This window comes from Limulus polyphemus, unplaced genomic scaffold (genome assembly GCF_000517525.1).
Source record: "Limulus polyphemus unplaced genomic scaffold, Limulus_polyphemus-2.1.2 Scaffold49, whole genome shotgun sequence".
NCBI lineage: Eukaryota > Metazoa > Arthropoda > Merostomata > Xiphosura > Limulidae > Limulus > Limulus polyphemus.
Genome location: NW_013665659.1, coordinates 682,479 through 694,917, shown reverse-complemented (window position 1 = coordinate 694,917; position 12,439 = coordinate 682,479). Strand labels below are relative to the sequence as shown.

General features: G+C 33.3%; 1 protein-coding gene across 1 annotated transcript; it reads right to left on the bottom strand.

Moving 5' to 3' along the window:
* Positions 1–410: 410 nt before the first annotated feature.
* On the bottom strand, positions 411–11,649 carry LOC111086698 (GTP-binding protein REM 1-like). Its single transcript, XM_022390577.1, has 4 exons — positions 10,977–11,649; positions 8,644–8,732; positions 5,514–5,697; positions 411–1,216 (listed from the first exon to the last, which is right to left on the bottom strand). Exons 1-4 carry the CDS (start codon positions 11,647–11,649, stop codon positions 930–932), a joined length of 1,233 nt encoding a protein of 410 aa, XP_022246285.1. The 3' UTR covers positions 411–929.
* Positions 11,650–12,439: the final 790 nt, after the last annotated feature.

Sequence of the window (12,439 nt, the reverse complement as noted above, 5' to 3'; positions counted from 1 at the left end):
GCTGATTTATTAATAGTGTTAATGAAATACATATTTTACAAAGATCCTGCTATTATTTTATTAGTCAGTCAACATACACTTTTTTATAACTTTATTATAAGAGGTTGAAGTCGTATACAAAAACATCGTGTACGTAAACTGTATATTCCTTTTTTCTTCATTTTAAACCACTATGAATTTTCCATAATCACATTAGGAGAGCACCACAATCGTTAAATACTTAACCTCTGCAAGTCCTTATAACAACATATCTTACATCAACTAATTAATGTTCCACATGACATAACCACCATTTTTTGTATCCTCATTGAAAAGGAAACGAAAAACTAATTGCTAAAGTTATAATGACAATTGGTTATGTTTTTAACGAGCAGGAATTCGTGAAATATAAGAAGGTTTTTTGTTTCCCTTTCAACGAGGTTGGTTTGTTTCTAATATTTACATAAAACTACTACACAAGTGCCAGCTGCTCCTGATTGTGAACCGATAGACGAGAGGTGCAGCAACTAGTCAACAGCACCCACTGCCAGTTCTTGGACTACTTTAATCCAATAATGACATTTGACTGTCACAGCCCCAGAATGTTGGGGTGATTTTCCGTTAAAAGAACACAGCTACGGACTCTTGCATACACAGTCCGGCACGATATACACTTCGCCACACATAAACTTTTCTAAAGAAACATGTGTGCTAATGTATCTTACACTGATAACGGTGTTTCAACGTTAATAGGGCAATGTCAGCTTAACGAACTGGACTCTTTTTAACAGCTTATTGTTTGCTTGTTTTGTTATTCTTGTTTTCAGGAAATACGGTGGCTACTTATTCCTCTTGATGTCCTCGTATTTTCCAATAAAATCGAACTACATAAGTTTCATAGATGGATTAAATCTTGTATGAGTGAACACTTCAGTAATTCTTCAGTTCATTTAGAGCACGTTGAAGTTGTCACATGATCGTGATTTTCGAAATAATCTTTCCAATAGTTTTCTGAGAGAAAGGGTTCTATTATTCGACCTTAAAGAGTCGTCATTCTTTTTATATTCTGATTTTTCTGGCCTGATTGATGTTTTTTTCTTCTGATTTTGTTGTTCGCGTTGAATTTTTAATCTAATCTGAGTCACAACTCCAACAAGAAGCTCATCCAAGTGGTAATTAATACATGCTGACGTTTCGATGAATTTGCAGCCATATTCCCTTGCTAGCTTTCGGCCCTCTGGTGACGAAAAAATCGTTGTTAATTAATAAGCATCATTATGTACAAGGATAAATGTGTGTTATTTTGTGACAATGAAATTAATCCAACAAACAAAACAATTTAGGTAGTACCTGAAAAACAACAAAGCGTACAAGATTTTTTTCTGTAAATATGAATTAAATATTGTAAATATGAAATATGCTTCAACTATATACTTTCCTCAGTATTTAGCTGTCAGTGATTTATATATAATAATCTTGCTTTAATAAACTTTACAAAAGAGTGATTTTAATTCTATAAACTCAATCATTATGTCACTTTCTAATCTTGTGCAAATGAAAAAAAACAGTTTGACTCTCCGTGGTTTATATATAAATAAACAGAAGATACTTGAGTTCTGGACTCGACTTATACTTTATTTCATGGGTGATTATACCAGGTATGAATTGTTGGCAAGGAAAGTTTACTTTGATAATAAGATTTTAGTTCCTTATTTGCTAACCCTACAACTTGGGGAGAAGGACGTTTCGTTTAGTTCTTAAGAACAAAGCTGTGCGATGTCTACCTGTATTGTGCCCAGTGCAATGATCGAAAGCCGACCGAATTTTTGCTTTTTAAGATAAGTTGAATTACGGAGGGGGAAGAGTAGCGACAACAGGTAGTATCTTGGCTAACATGTAGTTGTTTGAGCCAAATAATTATTGTACCATTAAAACCATTAAAACTTGAAGTGATTCAAATGTTATGACAGGAAACTCACTTCTATACAATAAGATTCAATGTGTGTCTGTGTGTCACATAACTTCTCCTAAACCGCTGGTCTCCCGACTTCTAATTGGTATCAAACGAATTGCCTCGGTCCCAAGGTTTACAAAAAAAGGAAAAATATTTCACCCTACCGCTCGGAAAACCCAGGGATTTCCCGTAAATTCCTTCTCCTAAACTGCTGGACTCACCAATTTCTAAGTGGTATCAAACGAATCGTTTCTGCCCAACTTTTAACCCAACCCCTTAGGGAAAACACTTTTACGAGGATTTCCCGAAAGCGGACCCCAAATTTGGTATAGAGTACGTAAATAACTAGGCCTACTAATTATCGTTCGTAACTTTGTTAAAGGAATTAAACTTGCATTATAGCGGCAAGGATAATTAAACTGAAAAAGTGCAAAATAGTAGTTCAAGCATTAAATATGGGTTCGCTAGTTTAAATAATAAAGTTTGGAGACCGCTTGAATGAATACTGAAGAAAACTTTATTACAAGTTTAACATAGTAACGAATGTACAAAGCTGCGATAAAGTTTCCTCAACATATACAAGTAGTTTAAGTAAACACAAGAATATAATAGAGTATGGAACAAAGAAATCACATGATAGGAGATTGCTTAACAACTTAGTAAAGGTATCTTGGCATCCCAAAGTGGTGGTTTAGAGTAGGGCTGTTTTGTTCAATTAAGATTACGTCCAAAGAAAGCTGTTAAGCAATTTCCTGTCATGTGAACTCTTTGTTTCATACTGTGAATAAATATTCCTATATCTGTGTAAACTACTTGTACCTGTTGATGACAAAGCTTTGTCGAAACGTTGTACATTTGCTACTATATTAAACTTGAAATAAATATTTCTTTGTTACTCATACAAGCCGTCTTCTAACTTAATTAAAGTGATTGATATGATTCTGAACTTAGCTTAACAAAATAATAAACATTTCAATATACACGTCCAATGACGCTAAAATAATTCTAACATGTCAATTCTACATCGGAATTTTGTTGTAGATTAGAGTATTAATTTAAATGTAATAGTTTACAAATATCCTAAATATATAAATACACGTTGAAAATACAGATATGGTAATATATTATTAAATTAGTCGTGCGACAAATATGAAAAAACATTGTTATTTTAAGCATAAGTTAGTGTAATAATTAGGTGGATAGTGATGGTAGAATAAAAGCTTGAATATTTAAAATTTGAGGTTTCAAGTCAGTATCTGTGTTTAGACAGTTTAGTGTTATATTTCGTTATTTCATGATATAAAAAACGTTGCGAACAATACTGTTAGTCGCTTATCACTACCCAGAATAACTTTAAAAATATGTTTAGGTTTGATGTAACTAAAGCTATTATAGCATGTACCTGAATATATTTATAAATAAATGATTTTAAACATAAAAGTTAAATAACATGCATAAAATGAAACATTTGGTCGGAAACAAAATAAAAGAAAAGTCGTTTTTGTAAATTTCAAAATTCACTCTTCAATGCATTGTTAACTGTTGTATTAGCGTACAATTTCTCTTTCCGAATTACAAGACATTTGTAGAAGTGGGTACCGGAAACCTATATCATTTTGATTTATATACTTTATTTTATTGCAATTCAATATAAGATAAATTCAATCCAAGTCCGATAAATCACACTAAAATTGTCTCTGAAATCGCTTTGCTTAGGTTAAGCCTACTAGGCTCACTGTATAGGCCTACTGGATGTACTGAGTAGGCCTATGAGGCGAACGTATTGAGGGTGGATCCAGGATTACCTTGTTAGGCATCACAATTTATATTTACTTAAACATGGAATTGTACATTTATCCATTTTACATGTTATTATGTATACTGACATATTATTAGTAATAATATCAATAATAATATTACTTTATACATCAAAAATACTAGTATTTAAGTGGCAAAATATACAAATTATTATTAATGTATTTGTATAGAACTAACAGCAATCTAACTATACTAAAATTGTAGAAATACTTATTCGTGGCATTCAGATTTTTATTACTAGCGCTCTTCCCTCACCTACAAATAATCATTTCAATATATATATGTCTGTGTGTACAAGCTGAGGTACCCGACCTTTGTCCGGGTTATGTGTGGGTAGATGCTATGATAAATAACACAAAAATCCTAATTTTCACATAATTATTACAGTGTTCATTATCACCTCACTAAAAATTGTGTGCAAGCTTTCAGAATGCAAGACGTATATGCTTAAAACATGGTATACAATATGCGATGGTCAGGGTGACCAAAGGGTCAGGAGCAGCCAAAGAGTTGGCGGTAGGGATGCTTTCTGTTACCCACTTTCAACACCCAGCTCTTAATGTCCTTCCGTAGTGTTTCACGTGATTAATTAATAGACAAAACGGTCATTGGCCACAAAAGTGTCTTACAGGCCGAAGTAGAAAGGTTACGGATCAAAGTAGAAAGCTGGTATAACACAAAACTCGCGTCTTCATATCAGCCTTAAGGTGGCTGTTAGCGTAGAAGCTTCAGCTGAGTTTATGTATCACTGCAATAGCGGCGGCCATTTTTTCATTGCATTATCTGAGATACATAAAACGTTTGTTTGCCCTCCCCCACACTGTGTGTATGTAGTAATGCAGATTATTTAATAAAGCTTTTTTGTGTAAGGACGTGGCGCCATCTATGAATGCAATTAACGTTAACTTACGTCAAAGATAATAAATGCTCAATAACAGCAATAATGAGGAGTGGAAGGAGTTATGAACCCCCGTTAATACGCCCCTTGTTTCAAACTAGCATACCACAAAGTTCGGTTTTGAATGGCCGAGGGACATAGAAGTTGTTAGATAACGCACAAACAGACGGACACAGATTTTTGTGCTTTCTATATGTAGAAAATATACACACGTTTCGGTGAACAGATTAATTAAAATGGCTTCATTTCCAAAAATAATCCTTAATCTTGTGAATTTTGTTTGTTATTAAGCTCAAAGCTACAAAATGGGCTATCTGTGCTCTGCCCACCACGGTTATCGAAACCTGATTTTTAGCGTCATAAGCCTGCAGATTTACTGCTGAGCAACTAGGGAGGCTAAGCCTTGAATAACGCCCAACATTTAAAGAAGGTTGCCCTTTTATGCAAGAAGTTAAACTGTTAACTATGCTGAAAATTTTAGGTAATAACTAATCAAAGAAACTTTCAATGCTTGATTATGCTGTGAGCTAATGTTAATAATATCTGCACTAAATAATCCAATAACTTGTAAGAGGTGTAAAGTTATTCATGTAAATATAAGAATGATAAACTTCTTGTTGTTATTTATTGCTGTTCCTTCAAAATGCCCCCCAGTGGCACAGCGGTATGTCTGCGGATTTACAACGCTAGAATCCGGGTTTCGATACCCGTGGTGAGCAGAGCACAGCTAGCCCCTTGTGTAGCTTTGTGCTTAATTACAAACAAACAATCCTTTAAAATAACAAAACATAAAAATACAAAATGTCCACAGATGTTAAAAACTAACATAAATTCGCACAAATACTTCATTAAAATGATATGTACCATTTGTGGTGACTGAGCGCAAACGGACCAGGTCGGTTTTGTTTCCTACTAGAACGATAGGCTGAGTGACGCCTTCCGAATCTGATAGCTTGTCTAGAAAACATTTGGCACTTTGAAAACTGGAGCGATCTGCTGTAGAATAGACGACCACATGGCAGTTCGCATTGTAACTTGTACATGGTGGCTGTAAGAAGAAGCAACAATGTCATCATATCTATAAATTTATACACTCGAAAAGTTTTATTGTTTATGCTCACCTGAGATAAATGTTGATTGCAACAGATGTGGATCGCGCAATGGAAAAGACTCAACAATATCTGAGCAAAACATTATTCTATTCCTTTCAATTGCAGTTTTACATATGTTGTTAAACATCACTTCGATTAAACATATAAATACATTGTTTATATCATAGATGTTTTCAGAGGGGGGTCTTCGGGTGTAAGTTCTCCCCTCCCCTTGAATCTCGACTGAATTTTGATTGTGATGAGAAATTATATCTGGTGCTGTAAAAAACTACGGAAAGTGGTATTATAATTTCCCTAAAGGGGGGCCGAAGGCCGCCTGGAGGGATCACCTGTTTTATCCACTCGCACCACTATGTAGTAGTGTGTTATCTGTCGGTCAGTCAGCAGACACTAAAATGATGTCACATTGCAATTTATACTTACTGTCATGACGTTAGTAAAACGTGCGCATGACATGAATCACGAGAATAATTATGCACTCTGTAGGCTACAGCACATCATGACATATGAACTTCAAAACCAAGATATAAAGATATTTGTTACACTTAATTTTGGTTTTATTTATACTTGAAACAAAACACTATCGAATACCTTTCGGAAGTACATCTAGTTTCATATTAATAGCCTGCTGATGTGGTTCTTCAATCTGACAAGGGCCTTTGCTTTAGACCAGATATTGGACTGTTATTGCCTCTCGATTTACTTAGACCTACATGTGTTATTGATTTCAGAAACAATGCACTAAAAACTCATGCCTACCATCAAGTATATTATGATAGGAAATTTCAATTAACTGCAATACATATGACTTTAAGTATATACTAGGGGAGAAACTCGTGTTTCGCGCGAGAGGGTTTTTTTTTTGGTTGTGGATTTTGTATTCGAATGCAAAAAGTTTGTAAACTGTAAAGGCAGTATTGTGACCTGCATAGACTACTTACGTATGAGGTTAGGCACGTAGAATTATGAACGAATCTGATGGCCGTGCTGGGCGTCTAAATGACTGCGAGGTTAAACCTAAGGAATTAAACCTATTTCAAAACACGTGATATCCCCAAACACCTTTAGTGCAAAATACGCTTCGAAATGAATTGTATCATTAAAAATACAAACCGATCAACTTATCTACTAAGAGACACCAGATTTAGCGATGCTTTCCAAACCTGGGTATCGGGGGCAAGTATTAAAATTCAACAGAGTGACGATACCGGTACTCTAAACCTTAACACATAAATATTACTATCTGAGATGAAAGATGACATATCCATAGCCCATTGTATAGTACATAGTACGACCTACACCCACCTCTCGCATATGGTGACGCCTTCCGTACTTCCTTACATTTCATAGTTCAATACTTTAATGGAGTTTAAAAAAAGCTTCCCACCCACGCACTCCCACGTTACTCTTTTAATTGTGAAGATATTACATGTTTGAGATTCTACATGTGTCTCTGTACTAAGTATAACATAATTAAAACTGATTTTCGTTGTTTAAATACGCTTCTTGTATTTATAATGTTCTTTTTCTATGTATGGCTAATATCCGCGTTGATTAATATCAATCTATTTGAATTTTTGAAAATTCAGTTTCGTTGATATCAAAAGATTTAATGGCTTAGTATTTAATTTACTTATATATGATATCCTTAAACGCAGTAAGAAAGAAAGCCTCTTAATACTGAACACTGTTTTATCTTTATTCGTGAACTTAATGTTTATTAAACAATTGACATATTGCATCATTTCGAATATCAAGACGTGGTCATATTTGTAGTAAAAGACTGTAGAACAGCTGTTACCGATTTGTCTTCAACAGGTAACAAACCTTTGATAAATGATGATTACATACAGTGAGCAATAAATCTGAAATATTATTTAATGTTATTCTATTTAATCCATAAAATAATGAAATTATGACTAATGAAGTTCAATGATCTTTTAATATTAATATTTTCCAGAAGATAATTTCTAAAGTATATATCTTCTCAATACTAAGCTAAACAATTAATTTTTTTCTTAGGACCAACATTGAGGATTTACATTGAATTCTTTTTCTAGATATTTACAGCAGTCTCTAGTGTCGTTGAAAACTATTTTGCTTTTCATATTTGGGAACCGTACATCAGGAAACATTTTATTATTCGCGCTGTTTCAAAACTGCGTTACATTTTACTTTGTCAAAATCTGACTAAAATAAGGTGACAAAATGAGACTTTCTCATTTTTCTATAAAATGAGTAAAATCACATTGATCAAAATATGATCTTAGTGGATCAGAAACTGGTCGAATTGTAGGTTATAAAAATATTACTCTAAATTTTGATTTTTAGTTTTCATCTAAGTGGGTATCTTGCTCTGGTCGGAAGTTAATATTAATAACATCCAACTGTATAAAAAAGCTCAAGAGTAGGTAAAATAATATTAAAATGTGTCTTTCTAAATAATTAATTATAGTCATAACCGTACAATTTAAAAATATATATATATGTAGCTTAAAGTAATTCAATTAAATCATTATTTCGATTTTGGTGATATGCTTCATAAGTTTTATCATGAATCACTTTAGGTTTTAATATTTTTCCAAAGATTTATAGGCTTAAGATAACTGCAATTAATGCAAAGTTTTTCTGTTTGAATAATACCAACATTTCATATGCTTAGTTTCTATATTAACTTATTCATTATTCCTGTAAGTATTGTTCACACATTGTACCAAATTCAAAGCAAGTTACGGTGTTTTATAGTTATATCATGGGAATTTTTTTTTATAAATTTTAATTTGAAGTTATTCTCAAAGATGCTACAAGAGCAGTGTTCAGTAAAAAGTTATCAATTATATGGCAAGTTCACAAGTTACCAACAGCATCAACATTTAATTTACCTCATCATCCACCAGGGTTTGTTCTGTAAAAACTAAGGTGGATTCTTCCTCATTTAGCACCACGGTTACTGCAGTATTGTCTCCTTCTTCTGAAGAAATAAAGTAAGAACACGAAATCAAATGTTTCAAAAGTGTTATGACTTATACTATTAAGCTATTAAGATTACGGAACGATGAAGAAAATGCATTGCACTTAATGGGAGGCCGTGGAACCCGTTTACGTACATCTTTAACATCATTGATGTGCATTTTATGGTTTTAAAATGACACGGTTCTAAATGTCTCTCGTATGTTATACAGTTATCTAAAAATATATTTCCAACAATTATTCATAATCCTTAAAAATATGAAAGAAACGCAAATTCATGAAAGAACGTCAGCTTACAGAGGCAATATGTAAACCATAAAACCAAATAAAATATCCTTACAACTGAAGTTAATTATGGTTATAATATGTCTGCCCTCCCCCCAGTTGCTCAATGATAAGTCTATGGACTTATAACACTAAAAATTTCGATACTTGTGGTGAGCATAGCACATATAGCCCATTGTTTAGCTTTGTGCTTAACTACAAACAAACAAATAGTGCGCCTATAATATAATATGGCTATTATAAATATACAGTGATGGTTCACTATAAAACTAAGTATCGTGATTAATTATGTTCAAATAGATTACTTTATATTGTATAACTATCCATATACGTTAATTTGTTATTTCTAAACTTTTTCACTGAATTCCTTGTTCTAAAGTTATTTTTTGTATATTTCATCTATTTAGACTCGCGAATTTTTAAGAACATAATGTTTTCGAGAAAGTTTAACACAGTAAATCATTGAATTTATCTTAATAATCTTAATGATGGTAAAACATCTCAATTGTGTTATCTTTTACTTCGACAAAATGTGTAATAAAAGTATTTTTTACTCTTACCAGTTTAAAAGTCCACGAAATCAAATATCATAAAAGGCCTGTGGTTAACTCTACATTCGCGGTTTTTTGTCACACGTCTGTTCCTTTGAAAGCCTAGATTTTGAGCAGGTTTTAGTCGTGTGACTTTGTTTTTTCTGGTGAAGTTCGAGCTGCTCACATACACCTATGGATTTATAAGTTAGCAACAAATGTGTGTTATGAGTGTAAATGCATTTCGTTGTTAAGGACAACGCTGTTCTTTGCTTGCTTATTTGTTGTTAAACACAAAGATACCTGTACTGTGCCCACCACGGTTATCGAAACTCGTTTTAAGCGCTATAAGCTTTCAGAGTTATCGCTGAGCCACTGGGGGTTACGAAGACCTTTAGAAAGGAATATCGAGAATAATTTCTATAATATGACTTATGCTATAATGGACAAGTGACGACCATCGAATGCTTAATAACAGGTAAAGGTGCATAGATTTAACCATTATAGGAGACGGTAATCGTATTTTTACACGACAAAAAATATTATGCTAAAATAAACACTAACATTAATTTACTATTAAAACAAATAACTGTAACACTGTAACCTAGAAAAACTATTTATTTATCTTGTTGAAACTATAACTTTGTTTTAAATGCCAAAATTTCCAACGTTACATTGAAAATAATATAATTTTCATCAACTTTAAAAATGCAACAGTGTCATTTTAGAATCGATACTTGTATGCATGTACTTTTGAGACATGAAGTTAATAAATTATATCCTTACGATAATCAAGTAATACTATTTCATAGAAATATTACAATAACAGTAATGTATACTAAAAATACAAATATTCATTCTAACAATCAATTTTGTACATTCGTAACACACATTTTATCTTACAACAGTTAAATTTAAGCGTTTGTTGTAATCTTAAAAGGCATTACCACTAATAACTAAAATTTTAAGGAGCTATCCAAACAACAAGGTTTTCGGATTCTATGAAAAGCTAAGGCTGAGTTATACAAGTTTTTTCTATAATATAAAAATATTTGATTGTTCAAACTACTTAAAAAACAATGGCAGTAACTGACAAAATGTTTGATAAAAACATTGAACATAAAATCATGATGCTAACATAAACTTTTGGAAATGATTCAGACTTTTGAATACAAAAAGTTACTTCACAACAAGAGTCTCAAACGAATTTCGACTACTGAACTTTATCAAGCCAAAATAGCTATAAGTTATAATACAGCTATGAACTGTCCAACGTAAGGTGGTTATTAATTGTAATAAGATTCTTGAAATATTTCAAAATGCTCAATATAAATTCACTGCGCCTAATAGTAATAAACTTATAAGAAACAAGAAATAGTACAAAGAGAAAGCAACAGACAAGAGGGAAAGTTAAAAAGGCAACAAATTACCGGTCATATTGTCGTATGTACACATATACTCAGACGTAGTAAACTGTTGAGTTAGAAAAGATTTCCCAACTTCGGAGCTTCCAGTTACTATCACCGTATAGGTGGTGACAGGAATGTCCCTCTCTCCGATGAAAGAGTGGTGAAGGATGGTTGGAGAATTGAGGACGTTGTCCTTGTTCTCGAAACCCGAGTGCACCTGCGATACAAGTGACGATAAGTTACAAGGAGATGAACGGAAAGAATCCCCTTGGTTTAACACTCCTTTAGACGTCACGGAAAAGTTTCGTAGCCTTTGATAGCAACCATCACCTCCAACAAAACTCGAAAATCTGGAATCTTCTAAGGCTCTGACATCAGACGGGTAACTTGCGAATCTCTGTCGGAAGAGCAACGTGCTTGTTGAATCACAGTTAATAAGACGAGACGAACTTTGCATAGAATGAGATCGCTTGGTTTTTTTATACTTTGGGTCTTTCATGTAAGGAACATGGAGGTTTTCTAAAGGCCGCTGCTGGCTATTTCGACGAACAGCGGTGAGAGAATAAATATTTTGAACGTGCGTATACTTTTCTATTGCAGGAGTTAAGGAACTTCCTCTTTTAGTGCGGTAAGAAATCTCAACACAGGACAATCGCCGCAGGTCTGGTGCACTTCGTGGAACCTGTAAGGTCATGATGAAATCGTTAATAATTTTAGTGGTCTTTTACAATGCGAAGCACACTAAACCATTAAAGTTTGATTTTGGAGGGAAGATCCATGTCTTCCGAAGTACATAATTTTTAAAAAAGTACTCTTCGCTCGAATCTAGCCACTGTTATTATCTGTAATTGTTGCGGTCCACACACACACACACACACACAGTCATATATATATAAGCTCTGAGGTTCAGTGATCACGTGAGACACACAGTGACGTCAAAGTAAAAAGTATCTTGCCAGATTTCCACCTATGCACACGACACTCTTGTAAGCACGAGAAATCTTTAGCAACCAATGTTCTCCGTGATGCGTAGTTGAACGTCAGTTAAAAAAACAAAACGAAACGGAGTAACTTTATATTTCCTAAACAAGATAATATTAACGAAACGGAGTAACTCTATATTTCGTTAACAAAATGAAATTACTAAGTTTTCTTAATGGCCCCAAAAAAATGGCATATAGTTTTCCAGTATTGATTAAAAGAGTTACTGAGAAAATCCCTGAATGCTGACAAACACTTCATGCAAATTTCCGTTTAATCAACTATTCGCTTACTTTTGAATTATTAATTAAAGCAACATAAAGTTTAATGTATAGTATTATAAGTGCTCATTGAAAATCTAAAGTAGTTTCAGAGTTCTACTTCACGAAAACGATAAAAATCATCAACCATTCCGTTGATTTAATTAAAAACTACAGTTTTGTTATGTGCTTGGACACGAGTGTTGTTTGTCTGATATCATAACTAACACTTTGTTTGCTTTG

Excerpts from the sequence above, each read along its gene's own strand:
- LOC111086698 (XM_022390577.1), bottom strand. The coding sequence starts at position 11,649 with ATGACCTTACAGGTTCCACGAAGTGCACCAGACCTGCGGCGATTGTCC. Across the intron at positions 8,733-10,976 it reads TACATACGACAATATGACCG|AAGAAGGAGACAATACTGCA; the intron begins GTAATTTGTTGC and ends TTATTTCTTCAG. Across the intron at positions 5,698-8,643 it reads AAACCCTGGTGGATGATGAG|CCACCATGTACAAGTTACAA; the intron begins GTAAATTAAATG and ends TTCTTCTTACAG.